Raw genomic sequence first — 22832 nt, 5'->3', positions numbered from 1 at the left:
TTTTGACTGTTCCTTCAGAAAAATGACCTTTCTTTGAAAGCATGTAGTCCAGTTAACTGGATTACTAAATTAGTTGATTATTTAATTAATCAATTGATCATGATTAATTTGATGTATCAATTCAGCCCTAAGGCATAATATTGTCATTTTCTTTGTATTTCCACTTCTGAAATGCTAAACAGGAACAAAAGTTGAGGGTTTGAAGAAATTTAACCATTTTCTTCCAAAAATAATCGTCCATTTCACTTTGCTTTCAGAAATAGGTGAGACCCCCCCCCCCCATCAGTGCTTTGTGTAAATGGAGGATAGTTTCTATGTGCTGAATTATCTTTTGCTTTGAAAAGGTGGATGAATTTAATTACACAATATGATCAATATGTGATTAATCTGAAAAAATGCAATATTAACATTTTGAAAAATATATTTAGTATACCGAACTGTCAAATAATCCTGACAGTTGAGGAAGCTGTTTAGTTTTCAAAATGAGACTCAACACCTCACCTTTGTGCAGATTCTCTTACTGAAACAACTCAAGAATTTATATCAAGACAATCAGCAATTGATTTGAATGAAGCTTATTTAATGAAAACTTAGCGATAATTTTTTTATACATTTTTGTGGTTTAGATTTATCTAAGTTGTAGAAGGAAGAAGTGCCTATTTATTTTCACCTTTGACTTTCAGTTGACAGAATTATTCTTTACATTAAATATTATATCTTAAAAAGGATACAATACATTTCAAAAGAATCCATAAACAACTGAAGCTTTAAACACAATCAAAATTAGCACCTTGGACATTTTTACTTGTTAAAATTGTCATTAAGAGTGAGTTTTAATTTTAATTAAGCTTGTCTATTTACTGATTTAAAAGTGTGCTGTTGTCACACCTGGGCCTCATCAGGTTGATCAACTGTGATCCCCCCTTGTGTTGCTGTCATCAGACTGTGGCATGAAGAAACACATTACTGATGATGAAATGTTTGATCAATTTGTCCTGAGGTCTCACTCTGCAGAGTTCCTCTGAGCTGAAGACTGGAGTAATGAAGCAGACAAAACTCAGGGTGAGTCTAACCTGCTAAATGTCGGTAGATCAAAAACAGTAGATCAAAATGTTGAAAGTGAGTGTTTGCTGCTGACATGTTTCAGTTTGTGAAGCTTAGAGGAACCAAAGAACAAATAAAATTTTTGTTTCAGAATTCGCCAAATTTTTTTTTCTTTTTTTCTCTCTTCCTGATCATTTCAATAAAAACAAAGTTCACTCTCATTTAACTGACATTCCACTAACACCTAAGTTTTCTTTTCACTAAAGGAAAACTTAAGATAATGAATTTATCTAAATATCTTTTAGCTTCAGTTGGAGCTTTCTACTGTTTCCACCCCATATTATATTCAATATAATGTGACTATAAAATGTGACTTTTAAAATCTCATTAATGACAGAACCTGTTCTGTTCCTGACAAAAATCAGTGCATTTGTTGCCATATATGATTCTGAACAGTTGTTACCATGAAAAGTAAGTCAAAGAGAGGAATGGGTGGCTAAAGGGTGATTGTTCCATAATGTGATGGTACACAGAAACGATGTTTGAATATGTGAATCGTGGAAATGATTCACATAAAAAAAAAAACCTTTAAATTCATTAAATGCAGAGCACAATAACTATCAGAGCAGTTGCTGGTCGATATGAGCATCAGGTAATTTAATTGGTCCAGGTAACATTCAAGCCTGGACTCCAGGTCCAGTGAAAATGACAGAACAAAGTTGCTTATCTATTCAAATTCTTCATAATGAAATGATAAAGAAAAACTTACAAAACACTTGAACATTCTTTCAATTTAACAAGTGACATAGTTACAGACGCAATTTCAGTTTGCTGGTTCATCTCTTACAGGAATCCTCTAAGATTTGAACCTGAGTGTTCATAAATGAATTCATAAATCTGCTCTGCTCAAAGCAAAAATACAAAAATGTTGCTTCTCTACAGGTAGCAAGGTACAGCCATAAGCGATATCTTCATCACAATAGTCAAACATTTTACAATTATATTGCTTCCTACAATTGAGAATACATTTTCCCATTTTAAGGCTCCCTGGGGATTAAATTGTTTTAGTTCAGCAATAGGTAAAACCTTTAAGCCTGAAACTGTCCTTTCATTTCAAAAACAAGATTTTTTTTGCCATTATTATAGAAGTTTGAAAACATAAAACATTGTCATGAGAAGTTTGAACGTCATTATTTTTAGCTTCAATAAGGCAGACTGACTTAAACTTGTCTGATCTGTATCTGACATCACATACCTCACTTATCTCTCTGAGCAGCACAGATCACTTCAAGTCCTGCTGTGGGAAAAGCCTCTGCTGCTGTTGGTGTTCAGACAGAAACCTGTGAGGATAATTATCCTGCAGCATGGCTCATCCAGACAGGAAACCACCTGCAGGCTCTAGATGGTCCTCCATCACTTTAGCACCTTCACTCTCAGGTTAAAGCCTGAGAAGGGATTTAAAGTGACTGGTTCACATCCAGTTCTCATCCTGAAAATCAGTCATTTATTCCTATCCAGTTGAAACTTAAAGAAATAATTTAAGGCTTATCCAAAGTATGCTGTGATGAACTATTCATAGAATATTTAGGTTGATATTATTTGGAAGTCTCGCATAAGGGCATTTCCTCCCCCAATACAATGAAATCATTCCAAATCAGATCCAATTAAAGAGTTCAATTAAACTTTTTTGTAATACATAAGATTCAGTTTATCAAATGCAGTTCCTTGATAAATTTTTATACTCCACACAGAAAAAAGAGAACGGAGTGCTGACTTAAAAAAACTGAGTTCACTACATTTAATCAAATTAAGTTTGTCAAACTTAATTTATTTACGTTAAATTAAACTTAATATATTTACTTGGATAAACTGATTTTAATTACTTGTAACAAATGAACTCAGTGTTTTTAAGTTGAATCACCTGTTTTCTTTTTTCAGTGCATGAACTTTGTCATGTCACAATTCCAAACTTTAATCTGTTTTATTAGAAATTTATGTGAATGTCTGAGACAAAGTGTTTGTGGAGAGAAAAGAAAAGAGTGACGTGTGCATCTTTTCAGCCCACTTTGATTTCCTAAATAAGATACAGTGCAGCTTTACAAGTCAGTTAATTCTCAGCATATTAACAGATTTTCTGTAAAGGCCTCCAGACTTGTTAGACAATTTTTGAAATTTGAAAAGGTTCAGGTTGTAAAACAATGTTCAACTAGTCTATAAGTTATGTGTTCTACAAATTATACCTTTATACAAAAGGTACAAAGAAAGTAGAGTTTAAAATGTTACAAGAGGGACACAGTCAACATGAGAAAAATGTGTTTTGATCAGATGAGAACAAATCTACAGTCAGAACTATGATGGAATAGTTTAAAGAATATTATATCAAACATTGGTTGTGATATTTTATTCATAAAGGAGCATTTAAAATGCTCAAACGTGACCTAGGTAATTTGTGGAAGTTTAGTGCTTCTGTCAGTTCCTTAAATGTCCACATTGTGTCGCTGTTACACAGAGAATCTAATATTTTGTCAGAGGGGCTGAGCATTAAAATGAGTAAGAATCACAGTGAATGTCTCAAACATCACACATAGACGCATAGAGATGTCTGAGCTGCTGAAGCATTATACACACTGCAGATAAGCGAGAGCTGCAAATCTCCCACTTGCCTGCTTTAACCTGCCTTTATCTCCTTTGTGCTCATTAGTATTCAGAAATTCAATAAAGAGGAAATGTGTTTTAGTTTAATTCACCTCCTCACTGAATGGTGACCTGAATATTCAGCAGGATTCCCTTGAAGCTCTGTGTCGGCACCTGGTTGACTGCAAATGTTGAAAATGTTTTTCCAGCTCTTAGCCTCAGCCAGAAGTTATCACATTTGCATGAAGGCGAGTGGTGAGCTGTAAAGCTGCTGCTGGTGATGGCCGTTTTTTCATACAATGTCACAAACTGTTTAACAGAAACTGTTAAAAACACATCAATGAAACAAACTTCTGCCTTGCTTTTTCACTATGTACATTTTATCTCCACACGCGCGCGTATCTCACACACACACTCACTCACTCACTCACTCACTCACTCACTCACTCACTCACTCACACACACACACACACATATATATATAAACTTCTCTGATAAATTGCAGGCAAACTATGGATGAAAACCACTGATAAATAAGGCAACACTTAATGGTATGCTACATTTTACATGTTGTGTATCTCAATATTTGTCTTATTTTAAAGCTCAAGCAATCTGGTATCAGAGGAAACGTTAGCGATGAGTCTGATCTTGATCCTCTTCCATCACACATTAATAATGTCTGGAGCTAAATGATGATAAGAATATTAATCACATTTCTATCTGCTTCTGTTGGTGATAAGGACTTAGTAATAAGTCAGTGTTAACCCATAGCTGTAATTACTTCCTGCACATTTTGATTGGTTTTTGCTAATACCCTGACAGTCAATTAGCTTGCCTTGTATATGTTATGTCCATGATCATTTTTAAACCTCCATAATCCTATTTGAGAGGTTAAGCAGGCTGCCATGGCAACACAAACAAAGCCTAATTTTTGTACTAAATCTGACAACCTTACTGTCTCTTTTCTGAAAGCTTTTAATTCTCTGTACTTCATTCATAAAGTTAATCAAAAAGTCCATTAGGCAGTTTTCATGTGATGTTTATGATTGTCTAATCCCTGAAAACAAAGAGCTTCATCATAATGTCAGCTCTGATCAGAGTATGTGGAAAAGTTACATGTGCACAGATGAGAAAAAAGCTTATGATAGTGTTCAGCATCATAATGCTCAATCAGTAGCAATTCTACTTTCTCTGGCCTTTCTAAGCTGCAAAATGTCACAAGAAATGAAGAAAAATGTAGAATTTGTTCATAGAAAAAAAAATTCCAAGAGGAATGCAGACGTGAAAGACATTAAAGTTCAAAGGTCTTCATTTTCTTTGTTGAAATACATTCATAAAATGATAGTTCTAGCATATCAATCATAAGCAGGCATTTCCACTATATTTCAGATGAGATGGCTCATTCAGACAACTGAAACCTTTTTACAGTACTCTTTTCTAAATATGATCCCAGTCTATCTAATGTCTGCATAGTGTATTAGCATCCTGCTAAATTAGGCAGGTTTAGTAAAAATGTACAATTATTGTTACCTTATAACAATAATTGTTGATTATAACAGTTGATAGAATTGTAAAAACAAGCACTTTTTCATAGTGTATATGCAGCCTGATTACCCTGGCTGATGAAGCCATTTGTTTAAAATTAATGTTTAAAATACAGGAATGAATTTAAAGCAGTACATCATTTCTTTATTAATGTTCAAAACAAACAACACGTAGGAAAACCTCAAGTTAAAAATTCTGAAAGGTCTGGGAATCCTTTAAAATGGACATGGATGATCCATGGAGGACAAGTTATACTAAATAAATGTCCAGAAGTATCGAGAGACTTGGTGGATCAGGTTCTTTCACAGGATATAGAAGTCGTTCTCACAGTCTGAAGGATTTCATGTCTCAGAGATTCCTAAAGGACACAAAGAAATAAATATTTCCTTTTAATCACTTGCTTATAGTTGATTTTTTAAAATTATATTCAGGGATGTACAGACTGATGAACTACCAATCAAAACTTTTTATATTATATTTCCAATGGAGGCGAAGGACGGAGAGAGCGCAGGGTGTAGCATATTTTGGCAGATAGCATGTTCAGCCTGGTAGGATAAATAAAATAAAAACATCACTTTGTGTTTCTGAAAAGCATGACTTAAGTGAATTATTACAGTGCTATAATTTATAATTTAAGGACCAGGGCTTTATAACAATTCATAATATACAAAGCCTATTATTATCTTGAATAAATTCAACTATATGGAAAGATGCTAGCCTGATGCTATTAGCATGCAGAATCGCTAGCATAGCCCAGTAGCTCAGCTCACTCAGATCGCTGGCTTGTGTTGATAGTTGCACAATTAAATTGATTAACATTAATAATCATAACATGGGGATAAATAGTTAAATTTGTTAAATAGATTTTTCACTTTCCGCTCTTCTGTCACTGCCAGAAGCCAGGCTGAGGCCTATACTGTCAGTGCTTCATCATGGCTACAGCGCTGTTGGAAAGGGTTAATGTGATTGGCTGAAATCACATTAACCCACATTAAGATGGGGGTCCATTCATGTGATTGGCTGAAACAAGAAGGTCATCTGGTTGGTTGGTTTTCATCCAATCAGATTGACCATTTATTAAAAAGAGACATTTGTGGATTGAGACATCAGGGGAGTCTCAAAATTCACACACAAATGCAGCACAGCTCACAGGCCAGAAGGAGCTTGGAAAGCAAGATATATTTGTGTTTGTATCAAAAATACAGATGTGAATCTTGTTCTCTGCATTTGTGAATCTTGATTTGTGCATTTGTGAATTATGAGACTGTTTTAGCTCCATACAACAAGCAGCTGACCTCATGTTAATGACAGAAATAATGGAATTTCTTCATCCACATAACATAATCTATTTAATGAGTGTACAAACCACCACTAACTACTGTGGTGCCTCTTAACTTCTTCTTTCCAAGATGTATGCTGTTGAGATTTCCTTCACCTTCTCCTTGTTTGCTATTGTTTTAAACTTTTTGACATTGGAAGCTAACTCAGAATTGTTATCTATTGCCTACATTTCCTCACTATGCCAACTTAATCAATGCACTGAAATCATGAGGCAAGATTCATATCAGGTTGATGTGTGGGCATAAAGGTTGCATGAATGGGCTTTAAAATGTCTGCTGACATCCACAGACTGCATTATTAAAATTCCCCCCTAACCACTTTCTCTAAACTTTCCTTTCTGCTTGGTTACCCGGGATAATTTTCTACTCCTTCAACTTGTTTTTTCACTGTATCCAAGTCCAACATAAGACTGATTACAATTGATTTTATATCAGTATATTTCCCTTCCATCCACACAAATTTTGGAATAAAATACGATGCAATAAAATTCTAATTTGCAAGATTGAGTACTTTTTTTTTTCAGAGTAACTTTTAATGGAATTGCCTTTTTTGTTTCTGTTTCAACCCAAACAGTCTTAACAATCTCTCTTCACATTGCAGGAACATTTTTGTCAGTCTGCTGTGACTCCACACCAGCAGTTAATGAAAGGTAGGAGGAGGCCCATTCGCCTCTTATAGAGGAAAATCCTCCCATTTAGAAGCCGCGGGGGGCCAGGATTTGCTTTGATTGGAGTGTTACCATTATTTCCCGGCAGGCAGACTGTGAGGGGAGCTCCTGGAAGCTGACATAGATTTCAGATTGAGAGGGTGTAATGTTTCCATAAGCCTTCTTAAATGCCTGGCCCTTAAGCAGAGACATTCTCTCGCACAGGCAGACAGGAGAGGAAAAGGAGGAGTAGTAATTTTCTTCAGGGCATGCTGTTATTTTTAATTGAAAAGCCACCTTTCATTAATCTCCTCCCCAACCGTTGGTTGGTGATTCTGACTGAAAATGGGGACATAAAAAAAACCAACAAATTTTACAACTGATTTCATATCGGTATAAAATCAGTTTACACTGATAATAATAAGTCACTTGTTTTTACTGGATTTTACATTTATCAGTTCTATCAAGTAGTAACATTTGCTTGTGAAATTAACAATAACAGTCATGTTTTTGACTGGACAGACCTGCTTTGAGGATCTCTCTGCTACCAACATCTTGAAAACAAATCACAAAAAGCTCTTAACACAAGCTTGTCCAGATTTGTCATAACAGCTGACTCTGACTTTGTTGGAGGTTAATTCACATTATTTAGTGAGTTAAAGTGCAGGGATTATAGAATAAAATAAAACCACTATTATATCAGGTCTAGTTATGAGCTGTTGGTTGTGGTCCTGATTTGTTAGATTTTTAATATCATTGGACATTAATATACTGAATGGAAAAAATCTAACACAGAGAACATCTCTGTGTTCTGGTTACACAGAAATGTTCTGGTCCTGCATCCCCAGAACCAGAACCAAAGATGAAGAAGCAGAATTTAGCTTCTACGCTCCTCTAATCTGGAACAAACTTCCATAAAAAAAATCAAAACAGCTGAAACACTGAGTTCCTTTAAATCAAGACTAAAACCCCACCATTTTAGAGCTGACATTTATTAAGTAATAAGTGGAACCTTGATCAACATATTTGATGTGCATTTGCTTGATCATTTTGATCAGTGGTCCTCAAACTACGGCCCACGGACTGAATCCGGCCCGCCTCCACATTTGGTCCGGCCCCCTGAACAATACCAGAGAGCATTTAGATTTTTTTTCATATACCGTATTTTCCGGACCCCACCCCACCCCCCTCTGCTGTGGAAAACCAAGAACGGCAGAGATAACTGCGGCTCATAGCCTGGTGCGGCTTATATGTGTATGTTTACTGGTTTTTAAAAAAAACTTTGGGGTGCAGCTTATAGTCCAGAAAATACGGTATTTATTTAATAAATAGTGTTATTTTCTGCATTTTTTCTGTGAAGAACGCAGAGACGGTTATTTGATTGTGCTTTCTGGAAAACAATAATTTTTTACATTTAGTGCAAACTTTTAGTGCAAAGTTGCTCTAAAAGTTGCATAAAAAGTCCACTAAAAGTGGCAACTTTACATGATTTTGTAAATAATGACAATTTAATGCAAAGATGGCATTTTTAATGGACTTTCAATGCAACTTTTAGAGCAACTTTGCATTAAAAGTGTCATTATTTACCGAATGAAACTTCATGACAACTGTCATAAACATTCATAAAGACTTCTTTATGTTCATAACAGGTGCTATGTCATGTTTATGACAGTGTCATGTCAGTCTTATGCACACCCCTTCAAATCAAGTGTTACTAAATTGTTTTTAAATTAAATTATGTCTTTAAATAATTTTAAAGACATAATTTAATCCTTATATGCAAATAAATCCCTCCTGACAAGCAGTCACTAAACAGTCCACTAAAAATATGAGTACAGTCAGCCTCTAAATAATAATTTAAAGGCATAATCTGTGATCAAGTAGTTTACATTAATTACATTATTGGGGATTATTTGTTCAGTTAAAAAATGTGTGACTCTGCTGATTTTGCTTCAGACTAAAAATAATGTCAGTAATGAACAAATAAAAATAATTTATTTTTTAAATTTTTACGTGGTTTGTTTTGGACGATGTAATTCCAGTCTAACAAGAACTTTGTCTTGTCTGGTGCATATTCACTAAATTAATCTGACTTCAAACTTTTGTCTGAACTGAAAGATGCCCAGTAGGGATGCAGCCTAGTTCCTGTAATGTTTTACCGGAAGTTTTGGAGAGGTGAGCGGAGGAAGGTAATGGGCCACAAACTCCTAATCAGGGCCCTTCTGGGGAATAATTGTCTGCTCCATCTGTCTCAGGTCTCCCTTGCAGCTGGGAAAGTAATGAGGTGCTGCAAGATGCCATGTCCCCCTAAGGACCACAAATCATTGAATGAAAGATCCTAAGAGTTCAAAGAAGAGCAAAAGGAGAGAAACAAAGACGAAAGGATAAAAATCATGAGACGAAGGCCAGGTGAGAGGGGAGACTGTGCTTGTTCAGGAAACTGAAAATTAAAAGGATGGACTGAGACAATAAGACAAAGAAATAAATAAAAAGAAGAAAAGGTGAAAGTCAGCTGGCAGGGACACTGGTGGAGAAGCACAAATCTGCTGACAAAACATCTTCAATATAGAACTGTCTAGTGGATCGACTGAAAAAGCCTCTGGTTTCTCTGTAAGTTTGCCAACAATGGCGTCGATTTCACAACTGAAGTTGGTCCAGCGTTCTTTAAAATCACCCAACAAGACAAATAGCTTTGTTCTTTTTTTGCTGCCAAATAGATTTAGTTTGTGCAGTGAAACCCAGACATAGGTCTGCATTTAAAGTGAACATGTTTTTAAATCCACAAATATAACAAAACCCTACTGCCTATTTACTAATAGTGAAGGGTTTGCAGGTAAAATGATTCACAAAAATTCTAACATGCTTTTATTCTTTGCAGGTTAAATTCCTGTAAAAATCTGACTCCAACTCCATTATTGTTTTACATTGGTCTATAAGGTATTGATAATCCTATGCTCAAAGTCATCTTATAGTGTTAATTATCAGATATGTGCCAGCTGGGTCCTTTGTCTAATAAGAGGCAGGTTTATTTAAAAGTCCTGAAGCTAGAACTGAACAAGGAGACGCCATGTTTAGTTTCTAAATCAAGTAAAACTTTGGAAACTCGAGTTATGGAAACATCGAACAGATATGAACATTAATCATAAACAACACTTCATATAAGAAAAATTAAAAACACAAAAAAGTCAGATTGATAACATTTTTATTAAATTGGCAAAATGAAAATATGTTAACTCATAAATAAGAAGATTATGCAGAGAAGCCCAGCTTATCTATCATTCAAGGATAAGAACTGTAATTTTTTATTTCTGACCTTCCAATCTAAAAGTGAAGTAAAATACTAATACTGCTGCAATGATTAGTTTGTGGGTGAATTCTGGAGAACTTCATACACCCCCACCCCGAAACAACCAGGCCTTTTCTGAAAGGTCAGTCATATGAATTATTTTCATTTTACTGTTAAGCGTCCCAGAGAAAAATTCATTTGCATCTAATCAATCCTGTAATAAATAACCCTCGTCTTAAAATTGATTCTAATTGATTGTAAACCTCACAACATAACCAGCTGCAAGAAAGTAATGATCCAGTTTTAATGTGTTTTAATATTCATTAAGATTAGCGGAAGATTTTTTGCTGTTCTGTTTGTTTAAAATGTCTTGTGATCTATTCATCATGTTGACTAAAATCCAGCATTAAACTGAAGAGATTCATTTTTCCTGGTTCCTGTCTCAATGCTCTGAATTCTATGCTTTAGTGAATTACATACATGTAATTGGTTAACTGTCCTATTTAAAACCCAAAACAATACTGACATGTTCAGCTTAGCTCCTGTTTGACAGCAGCCTGACAAAAACCCCACAGTATTCAGTAGTGCAAAATTAGAATCCTTTAACTACAACTATGTGAAGTCAAGACACCATCAGTCAAAAAAAAAAGAAAAAATAGGCAAGCAAGCCTTCATTCAACCTGAAGGTTTCATAAATGAGAAATGAATTTTTCTCCTTATTGTAAAATAAGGCAAGTCTAACCAAAAAGAGGAAATGTGATTTTTCTTCATCACAATATTTAGCATTTTAGCCAAACTGCTGATGCAGTAGGTCCGTCCCTATTGCATCAGTTTAGCAGCCAAATGTGGATTAAATTCACTGAAAATCCTCAGTTAAGTTGGAAAGACATCAGCAAACACCATAAAGATGCAACTGGTGGCTATCAATCGGAGAAGGGTTATAAGACTATTCCCAAAGTCCTACAGTGAGAAGATTAGTGTGCAACACTTAGAGAAATATTAAAACCAAAGAGCAGTCCTACCTGCCTGAGTCAACTTGTTATCATTTTTGGCATGAAGGTTTTCTCTATAAATGCGATTTAGATTTGGAAGAATCTAGGCTTTTCACGTTGCAGGCGAATGCAAACCAAATCCAACTTTTTTACCTATGTTACTTCAGTAATTATAAAAATGTTGTTTGTATTAAATATCACTTGAAATAAATTTGACTTTGCGATTTAATTCATTGAAATTGGGCTTCTGTCTCTTTAAGACATTCATGCTCTTTCCAACACTCCACCTTCAGGAAGTTATCACAACATTTCTCCTCTATTAAGCCTTTAACGTTCTTCATTGGAGCGTTTCACTGAGAAGCCGTTGGTACGATGAGTTCAGCAGATGTGTAGTTCCACCAGGTGTTTGCTAATTGCTAATCTGAGTGGGAAAGTCGCTGGGGGGGAGCTTGTGTTTCAGTAAGGAGGGGCTCGCTCCCACCCAGGCACTTTGCACAGCTGAATGGTTGCCATTAGCCTGGCTATTGACTTCCTGTGCAATTCCACTCAAAAAAAGTTTGTGCAGAGTCAAAGGGCTCGCTCCCTTTGACTCTGATTGTTTCCAGTTGATTTTTGACTGAGCCAATCAGTGAACAGAAAGAGAAGCAGTAAACGATAACGTCGATTTTCTGCGCTGTTTGTAATCTACTTGTAGTTTTAGCAATGGCAGCAGAGGAAGTGCAGGAAGCCGTTCTGTCTGTGTTGGTCCAAATATTTAATTAAAATTAACAGCCGTCTTGTTCAGCTCGGCACTGCTCTTTTCGCAATGGAGGATGGTTGTTTGCAGCACAGGTAACTTCCGGTAAACATCTTGGCTTCAAACTGGGGCATTACATATGTTACGGCCAAACGTTAGCAATTGGGTGCATTTTAAAATCTCAACACAGCACAAGCTTTCAGGAAGCAATCATTTCTCAACAGCCGAAAGACCAGACCCTCCTTGTACTTCACAATTCAAAGTGTAGTAATTTACCAGGCTAGGTTACCAAGGGAGATTAGTTTTCTCAAAACGGCATGAAAGAAATAAACCAACGCTCCATATATTTTGTTGTTTAGAGAACAACACTATAGCATGATGTCAAGCTCTTAAAATCCATTTTGACATAATACCACCCAGTCAGTCAGCAGGATCTGTAAATTCTGCTGTGTGACGTCTTCTGTTGGATATGTGGGTTGCTTTGAAACTGCTCACATATCTATCAATCTGATTGTGGTTGCATCATTCAGTAGTATGAATGATCATGCAAAAGAAACCCCATTGGACTCCTGCAAAAAAATAAAATAAATAAAATGGAGCCTCAACACCTGCTGTGTAAACGTAACCTCAATAAACCATAAAACTTCCACAACAATGTTCTTTGGACAAATGAGTAAAAATCAGAGATTTGGCTATAATCCACAGCATCATGTTTGGTGAAAACCAAACACAGGACATTTGAATTCATATCGTTACAATTGTCAATCATTGTGGTTGAACTGTGATGATTTGGACTTTTTCCAGCCACAGGAGGACTGGGTCTTCCTGTCGATGAGTCGGCCGTGAATCCTTCTGTACACTGCTTCCTTTTGTTTAGTTCTATTAAAAGACATACAAATGCAGTGCAATATATCATGTGTGTTGTTTATATAGTATTGTTTTGCTGATTTTTTGATCTGATCAGGATGAGATTATTACATATTAGTAAAATTTTCAACACAAAAGTTCCGTTTCACCATGGCCAACAATGTTTTGTTATGAATACAATCAGTCTTCAGAAATTTCTGCATCTGGCTCTAAGTAAAGAAAACGGTACAAATATCTAACAAGTGTGTTGCAGCTTAACAATATTATCATCAAGACAGCCATCTCATTAGACCAACATTTTCTTCAGGTTTTACATCCCAGTCTGTGTTTCAGAGTAAACAAACATTTCAAATGTTCACATGCTCAAACATCTCAGAGTGGTGTTAATGTGAAGGTGAGACAGCTATGTCTTTGAATCTGAACAAGAAGGAAAAAAAAAAGAGAATCAAAGGGCGAGAAGAAACTGCATAAAATTCAGTCATTATGAAGCTTAAAAAAAATCAGATCCTGTTATTGCAGAAGACGAGGAGTTCAGTATAAGACAGCGTTTGTAGAAAAAGTAGTTCCAGTTGATGCTGAGCCCAGCGGCCTTCAGGAGCTGACTGCTGCTCAGGTGGAGTATTTAGTTGCTCTCTGACATTAAAGTTCAGCTGCATTTGGGTAACATGAACATCCTTTAGTCTAACTGCTTTGTAAAACTCCGTGTTTACATCTGAACTTTGATTTGATATTTCTCATTGTAATAAATATTTCTTTCTCAGTTTACCTATTTGATGAACTTCTCTCATCTTGTCTGCTAACCTAGACCTATTTCTCTCAGTCATCCCTTTTCAAAAGACATGAGAATTGCGTCCAATCAGCTGGCTAGGTTTGTGTCACATGCCCGTGGAGGACAGTCCACGCCCTGCTGCTTTGCTCATGCAGGGTAAACCCTGAGCTCCAGCTTTCGGGAAGTCGTGCGCCACCACCCGGCCATTCTCTCCCCCGCGTCCTGTTGCTCCACCACTCAAACTTGCCACAGCACCACCCCCAACTCCACCTGCCATCCCTCCGAGGCTGGTACTCATCATGGCCGCATCAATTAATTCCTGCAAGGCAGAGTTGTGAAAAAAATCAAAAACAAAATTCAGAAATATTAATTCCAGCTAAGATCATGGCAGGGGAGACTGGGATAAGATGAGCTAGTTTTCATTTACACTCGTACAGTTGCTGTATGAATGCATTGTTTAATATGTATTGCATTATATTTTCCAATATATCGCAATATATTTTTGCTTTGTAAGGGATGGCTCAACTTACCCTGTGTGTGGGGTAGGTTGAGCCATATATCTGAAAACACACATATAAACCACACACACTCCATCCTGTCACCCAACTCGACCCCTACCCTCACTCAACTGCTACCACCAAAATAAAGTCACGTTTTACCATCCAACATATCCTATTTGTTACACACAATCCCTGGATACATTAAGCGTCTTTGTTGTTGGGAATTACTGCTAAAAAATACTCAAGGTTTCTTGGTGGTCTTGGGAAGCGAAAATCAACATTTGGAAAGAAAGTGCTAGAGCTGAGACTCCATGGCTCTGGCTTAAGCATTTCGACTTCATTTGTGCTAACATGCATGCATCTCCAGTGAATTACTAGATTGCAGTGCAAAGAGGTTTTCAATAACACTTGTAACCTTTTATTCTGTAAAAAAGAAAAAAAGTTGATCCCCAGTTGTAACAGAACAATTCACACTCTGGCTTGGTAATTTATTTTCCCCACATGAATATCTGGTTATTTCTAAACTAAAGGCATTTTCTTCTGTGTTTAGGTTTTTCGGAACATTTTTGCCTGTGTGAAGCTCTCTGTCTCTCTGCGCGTCACCTCTCAATAAAACTAATGATGTGGATCCAGAGTTAATATCCTGAGTGGAGCCTCTGAGGCGCTCACACGCCCTCGCTTTTTGCTACCAAGCTTTCACAGTCATCTCACAGATTGGAGCAAATAAATCCCAGGTTTATTCATTTACAGAAGCTAAACCTCACAGTGAGCATTCCCACATCTGCCTCCAGCTTTTACCTCAGCAGCAGGAGTTTAACTGTTCACATTCCACATGGAAATCCTGCAGTTTGTGCTTAGATCTTCTTTCAGTCAGTTAACATAACTTTGTTTTTCTTGAGGGTTTTATTTTATTGACACACCAGGGTATATGTGCTCGAAGTACCACATCTGTCTTATTATTATCCCTGCTGATTCTGATGGAAACTGAGTCTGAACAAAAACAAATCTTTCTTTTCAGTAAAGTGTTTGCAGGAGTTTGTTTTTTTTGTGTGTGTAATTTATTTTTCTGCTTTTGTTGAGAAAACACCCACTGAAAGTGCTTAACACTAGAGCAGTGGTGTCCACACCATTGGCCATCAGGGCCAAAATTATGAAGTTGAAAGAACTTGGAGGCCACAGAAAAAAATATTTTTCAAATGTGTTCTCTGCTCAATAGTAAACTAAAGAATTTTGTAGAAAATTGATCAGAAAATCCACCTATTCATTATCTTACACACTTATCCTTAGTGGGGTCACAAGGAGTGCTGGTGCCTATCTCCAGTGGTCAAAGGGTGAGAGGCGGGGTTACCCTGGACAGGTTGACAGGCCATCACAGAGACAGACAGGACCATGCATGCACACACCCAAGGAGAATTTAGAGAGATCTGTCATGAGGTGTGGTGAGAGAGACGCCGTAGGACCAGAAGGAGTTGATGAAAAAAATGATGATTTAATGATAAATCTACAAATGTTCCAAAAAACAGGCAGCACAGCTGAGCGGAAGGAAAATGCTCACAACTGGTAGCAACTGATAACGAAGAACATAAGAGACGCCAACGAGACGGACAGGAACGCAATCAGTTTGTCAAGGATCCCACAAAGACACAGAGACACAGGTGGCTTTAAATACACAGAGGGAAATCACAGAACGAGACACACCTGGGAACAATCAAGGGGCAGACGGGACACACAGAGACTCCAAAGAATACAGACAACTAGAGAAACACACAGAAAAAACCCAAATCCTGACAGTATCAATCAATGACGGTCATTGTTTGTGGACTGTGGGAGGAAGTCAGAGTACCCAGCATGCACAGGGAGAACTCAATGCAGAAATAAACTGAGCCTGGATTTGAACTGAGGACCTTCTTTCTGCAGGCAACAGTGCTACCAACTGTGCCACTGTGCAGCACCAATGTGAAAACCGTGCATATAGAGCATTAAAAGCACTTTCATGATAGTGAGGTATAAGAATGACAGTTTTCACATTTTTTGAGTTATTGTTTCTTTATTGGGTCTGCTTGGGTTTGCTTTTGAGCATCCCTATCCTTAACCCTAACTCCAAAATTAAGATGAGTGCAGAAACCTGGTTTAAAATTATTTTATTAAGATTTTATTTATGTGTGAAAACTGTCACCCTAAACGATGGAGAAGTGTACATTTGCATCAGCCACCGGTGATTCCAGTCCACATTTGTTCCTTTCTAGAATTAAAGCTGTAGTATCTAGCCTTTATAAAAAAAAAATATGTTTTTAACATTAAATTGTAATTATCCAATGACAATATATGACAGAATATCTGCAAAACATTTAGCTCCTCTGTCTTGTCCCAGATTTTAATGCTGTCAATCACTCCTGTACTCACAACACCTCCCTCAACCCCACTTTGCTCTCTGCTACTTAGCGTGATCACTGATGACAGTTGATAAACGGTTTTGTTGGAACGGTAAGTCGTTTCTCCGCTATTAGCACATTTAGCAGCATAAAGGAGATGATTGACAGTGCTAAGATGCTCCTCTCGGCTCTGATTGGTTGTTTTTAGTGGTGCACTTCTTCAGATGGCAAAATTAGCACTTGGAGGAGGTGAAGGAGGTGAACAAATATGGAAAAAACATATTTTTGTTGCAGGTACATACTGCAGCTTTAAGTTTGGAGGGTTGCACAAAATCATTCAGAGGGCCATAATTGATCCCATGCCACACTTTAGATACTGCTGAATTAGAGCCTCAATCAACAGATTTCTTACTGATAGGCAAATTTCATATACTGATAGGCAAATCAGAAGGCAAATTTGGGTTGCGTACCCACATTTGCCTTCTGCAAATGGGGGTACATATATGTATTGACATGCAGCAGGAAGAAGCTGAAATTGTGCCCAAAACTTTTGGATTTCAATGACTCTCACTGTCGGACAAACAACAACAACAATACATGTCTTGGTCTTATTAAGCACCCCTCACAGTCCCAGGAGTCGACTCCCCTCAGTGCTCCGTCCCTGAGGGCTGGACTGGCTCGACATGACAAAATGTGATCATTTTGCAAGATGCATGTATCCTTTGTATTGATAACAGGTGCAGCACTCCTTGCTGATGCATAAAACTGTTGTGTAAATCTGGTCTACAAGCCCCTCCATGTGCTCTTACTGATGAAATCTTCCACATGTTGTGTCATCGCTGCCTTCAGAGGGCACTTTAAGTCCTTTTGTGCTCAGACGCACATGAGAAGGGAATAACAAAAGTCCAGTGTGAAAGAGAGCGCTTTTAGCTCACACTAGCCTCTAATGACTTGTTTGTTCCTTCTGAGCCACTCTTCAAAGCCTCGGCATAAACTAAAGCAGTCTGTGACGAGTCCACCGCAATTTCATCACACTCTGACGGCAGCAGTGATGAGGAGTCGGAGGCTGGAGTGGCAGCTGAGCAGAGTTCAGTTGATTCACTTTGAAATGGAAGTCATGTTTGGTGCTGCTGCCCTGTGGCAACAAACTGAAAAACAGCAGCAGCTGATGCTCACAACTAAAAATAAAGCTCTATCTGTGAAAACATACAACATGAAATCTATTAGTGGATGAACATGCTTAAAGCCAGATTAAGAATTGAAAGGCATAGAGAGCAGGAAGATACTGTAGTGTCTTATTCTGAAGACATAAATGGCTACTGAATTTCTAGGCACATGTTTTATGGTCTAACTTACTGTTGCTATTTGAGCTCAGTTACAGCCAAGTAGGAAACATTGAGCTGAGAAGTGCAGACAACCCTATTAAAATTTCAGGATTGTGTGATGTGGTAGCACTGTTGCCTTGCAGCAAGAAGGTCCTGGGTTCATTTCCCAGCCTGGGTTCTTTCTGCATTGAGCTTCATGTTCTCCCTGTACATGCGTGGGTTCTCTCTGTGTACTTTGACTTCCTCCCACAGTTCAAAAACATGACTGTCAGATTAATTGATTTCTCTAAATTATCCATAGTTGTCTGTGTTCAAAATTGTTTTCTTTTGTGCTCTGACCCACGAAAGACAGGACTAACAGGTCACCAGTCTAGGAGCTTGTTTTAAGTTGATTCCTTTGATACTAATGAAAAAGTACTACAGGGTGGCCCACGACAAAGTAGCCCGTGTTACTATAGCATTACTGGCGGCCTTCTGTAAAGAAAGAAATAACTTGAAATGCCAACATCTTTACTCACTCTTTACATAAAGTGCTGGAAATAATCTCCTTGTGCGTCAATACAGTTTTGGGCGCGCCTTAACATATTGTCATATACGGGACGCAACTCTGGGGCACCAATGCTCTGAATTACATTACGAATATTGTCTTTCAACTGCTATAAAGTTCTCTGGTTATTAGTGTACACTTTTCCCTTCAAATTGTCCCCACAGATAAAAGTCACAAGTTGTTAAGTCCGGCGACTTGGAGGAAGTTAAGATTTTGGTATTTCAAGTTCTTTCTTTCTTGACGGAAGGCTGCCAGTAATGCTATAGTAATGCGGGCTACTTTTTCGTGGGCCACCCAGTAGTTCCAGTACATATTTGCACTAGAAACTGTGTCAGTTAATTGGTAAGATTTTGTGTTTTTGCAGTTCACACAGAGGATTGTTTTCCTCAAATGTGTTTGTAACCCAGGGTTAAAAACACAAATAAAAAATGAATAGATGTTGATTTAATATCTTATTCTACAACGAGATTAAAAACTAAATAGATTTCATGTCTTATTCTACAATAAGAGTTAAAAAGTAATAAAGTTAAAAAAAGTTTGTAAATATGTTCATAAATATAGATAAAAAGTCCTAAAAATCTTTAAAACCTGTGAAATATCCCTTTAGTGATTGCTTTTAGTGATGGATTAAACAACCAATAACTGGCACAATCTGATTTTACATCAGCCAATCAAGGTTGATTGTCCCTTTAATTGCGGTGCTGAGATTTTGCTCAGATTGCGTCAGACACCCTTGAGAGCTCAGAGCTGACAGTTGTTCGTTAATAGCCTGGAAGATTGTGTTAAATTCTATGAAGAATCTTGGAAATTCGTAAGACAAAGAATGTTAAAAAAGTTTTGCCGAATATATAATTCAAAATAGTAAATTCGTTAAAAAAAAAAAATTGATCTCAGAAAGCTTCTGTTCTGACAGCTGAAGCCCAGAAAAATCCCCTGTAGTTGCATAGCATTGAAGCATTGGTGAGTGATCGCACGCGCTCGGCCGTTGGCCAGCAAATTCGCTAAATAATGGCTAAAATACATAGTAACTGATCAAATTTGATAAAATTAAAATTGTATTGTAAGATTTTATATCATTATTATTGTGTATGTTGTGTTTCTTCTATGTATTTTTACTTATTTTTCTATTAGTACATGTTTTAATATTTCAACGATGCTATGGTGCTGTAATGTGCTCTTCTATTAGCATTACTTAGGAACTTTCTGTTCTCTGTAGGTCAGAGCTAATGTGGGTTTCTAATCCACATTCTGAATGTTAAATTTAGTGTTATAGATGTACTTTATTGGTACTTTTAGGTTGATATATATATATTACCACATATAAGCTAATTTCTTTAGTTTACTGATGTATTGATAACATTTAACTGTGATAACTGGAATGATATTGTTGTACAACATGGAAAAACTTTAAAATTGATAAAAGAGCTATTTGAATTGTTGCTTAAGCTTTATTGATATTAGGATCCAGAATTTTAAGATGCTTTACTTTGGCCTTGTTCCAGGTCTGGTTTTTTTTTTCTTTGTTATGGTGCACTTTTGACCTGCAGTGCCCAGAGACATCAAGATCACCCTTACAAGAACATGGATGGCGAGCCCCAGCCCAGAGGACCGAGTGAACCTGTAGATGGTGACCCGACTGGTCACTAGCCGTGAAACATTGAAAGAACATTTGACAGACACATCAAAAAGACTGGATTATTTATTTTATTATTATTTTTTAAAGCATGCAATTTTTGTTTATTTGTACAATGTGGATCCACAAATGTTGTCTATATTAAATTCTATTCTTTCTGTTCACACCTAGGCTCCCACGAATTTAGAATCTCCTGATCAGGCCCAACTTCCGTTATACTTCTGTAGTGTTGGTATTAGTAAAGTAAATTAACTTAACTTGCCATCTACTATTATCAAGTGTATTTAAAGTAACCTTTCTTGTGGGTGTCACTTTGACCGGCGGAGGCTCTGCGTTAAAGAAGGAAGTGAGGCAACAAATGTCTTTGAGTGGATTTATTTGGGAGCTCCAAGTCTTCATTACACCAAAACCCTTTTTTCAGTGAAACAAAGCAGCTTACATTTATACCTGAGGCAAGATCCACTTACCCCAGGTAAAGGGGTGATCACAGAAAGACAAACAAAAAACAAACACTATTTACACAAACCTAACCAACAATAAATGATCCAACAAATATTTACATGCATGCAAATTATTAAAACTAAACTAATCTAAAGGTCAATCAAAAGTAACTATAAATCCTCAGAGTATTCCCCTCTTAAAAAGAATGTTCACCAAATGTCACAATGTAACTAAAATAAAGAACTGATACAAAACACACTTGAACTGAAAACAAACAACATAATATCAATAATCAACATGGGATGGAACCCCTGGTCTTCATCACAGTGAGTTACATGTTTTTTTTAAATTTATCTGCTTCTTTTGAAGTTTAGATATAGTTTCAGAAATCCTTGCCCAAGATGCTAATGTTAACTATTTTAGGGTCTAGATAGACCACCAAGCAAGTTGAGTTGATCTTACACTCTGGGCTAAAAGTATTAAGTATTTTTTCCAAACAGCTTTGTCCACCTTTGTGAATTGGTCCAGTCAAACATGAAATACTTTAAAAAGAAAAAATAATTCACATAAATAAGGTGAGGAATACTAAAGCTGCAGAGTTTTCAGACAGAAAACAATAAAAAGTCCCTCTAGACAATAACAAGAGAAGCTGAAGCTGTTGTAGTTAATTGATATAAAGATTACGATCGATCTGAAAACTGAGGTTCATGTAACAGCAGCTTCCTTATAATTGATATTTTGATCCTTTATGTCCAGCTTTGATCGTCTCTGCCTCTATTTTTACAGAGAGTTTAACTGTAGAGTTGTCCTGGTTGGGAAATGATCGTCTTTTATTATTAATATAATGCAGGAGTCAGCAGACAAAATGCAGTAGTTTAAAGACTCACCTTCATCCTCCTGGACTCGATCCGAGACTTGTAGCAGAACTCAGCCAATGCCACCAGCATGGCCAGCCCAAGTCCACCAATGAGAATGTAGAAAACTCCAGCTACATTACTCAAACTGAGCGCGCTTGTCTTGTCCTGTCATTAGAGAGAGGTGGAGTTAGGAAAACAGACATGGTGCTGCTGGTCATGAGATCGCAATAAATTTTACTGAATAACCAAACAGTTAACTTTCTGGTCTATCCTTAAAGAAAGACACATTCTTCATTCAGAGGCGGTGAAATGAGGCAACACTCCAATAAATTAGAATTGAAACAACTCCTACAAGTCCAAATGGTATTAAAAATGATGAATCAAACGTAACTTTTGTCTGTTGTAGTAGAAATCATGCAGTTCACCAACAGCAGTCTATACTGCAAGAGAGAAGAACTTTTGAGCAGGGAATTTTCTGAAAACTGCATTTACACTCAAACTTGATTTTTTCAGACCATAGTCTTTAAAAGCCAAAAGCTGTGCAAAAATCTGGATTCCATGTCATTTTCTGTCAAGTCTTTACACTGTCAAGACCTCCTGATGGCAAAAGCAAAAAAGCTCACTGACTTTGAACGTGGCAGGATTGTTGAGCTGCATAAGCAAGGCCTCTCACAACGTGCCATGGCTGCTGTAAGACAGTCATTTTGCATTTTTTAAATGATCCTGAAGGTTATGGAACAAAAAAGTCAAGTGGTAGACCCAAAAAAATTTCACTAGCTCTGAGCCGCAGGATCTGATTGGCTGTCCGTCAAGACACGGGACGATCCTCTACCCATATTAAGGCCATTACTGGTGCTGACTGCAGCCCAATAACCATCAGACGGCATCTGCGAGAGAAAGGCTTCAGAAACAAAAAAACGTCTTCAAAGGCCACGTCGTCTTCAACGCCACAAAATTGTCCGTTTGGACTTTGCAAGGGTCACCAAACATGGGACATTGAAAGGTGGAAGAAAGTTGTCTTCTCTGATGAGAACAAATTTAACCTTGATGGTCCTGATGGCTTCCAATGTTACTGGCATGACAAGGAGATCCCACCTGAGATGTTTTCTACACGGCACAGTGGTGGGGGCGCCATCATGATATGGGGAGTGATTTCCTTCAATGGAACAATGGAGCTTCAGGATGTGCAGGGGTGTCAAACAGCAGCTGGCTATGTGGAGATGTTGCAGCGGGCATCCCTCATGACTGAGGGCCCTCGTCTGTGTGGTAATGATTGGGTTTTTCAACAGGACAATGC

At 37.2% G+C, this 22832-nt stretch overlaps 1 protein-coding gene and 1 long non-coding RNA gene across 5 annotated transcripts in view; both read right to left on the bottom strand.

Moving 5' to 3' along the window:
* Nucleotides 1–5055: 5055 nt before the first annotated feature.
* LOC107834590 (uncharacterized) lies at nucleotides 5056–6194 on the bottom strand. The gene is made up of 2 exons (XR_001660389.1): nucleotides 5678–6194; nucleotides 5056–5581 (listed from the first exon to the last, which is right to left on the bottom strand). It is a non-coding gene; the product is annotated as an uncharacterized LOC107834590 (long non-coding RNA).
* Nucleotides 6195–10675: 4481 nt separating this feature from the next.
* LOC103130809 (glutamate receptor 1-like) overlaps nucleotides 10676–22832 on the bottom strand; it is a 21076-nt gene continuing 8919 nt past the window's right edge. For all 4 annotated transcript variants that reach the window (XR_001660391.1, XR_001660392.1, XR_001660393.1 and 1 more), the window contains 2 exons: nucleotides 21566–21700; nucleotides 10676–14179 (listed from right to left, as the gene is read on the bottom strand). Coding sequence is in view for 1 of the 4 variants with exons in the window: in XM_007542315.2 (XP_007542377.1) it covers nucleotides 13967–14179; nucleotides 21566–21700 (348 nt within the window). In the remaining 3 variants the exon portion in view is untranslated. The remainder of the gene's footprint in view (nucleotides 14180–21565; nucleotides 21701–22832) is intronic.

The sequence above is a fragment of the Poecilia formosa genome, unplaced genomic scaffold, assembly GCF_000485575.1.
Source record: "Poecilia formosa unplaced genomic scaffold, Poecilia_formosa-5.1.2 Scaffold679, whole genome shotgun sequence".
Lineage (NCBI taxonomy): Eukaryota > Metazoa > Chordata > Actinopteri > Cyprinodontiformes > Poeciliidae > Poecilia > Poecilia formosa.
The sequence above is the reverse complement of the archived record's forward strand: the minus strand, read 5'-3'. Positions and strand labels throughout refer to the sequence as shown.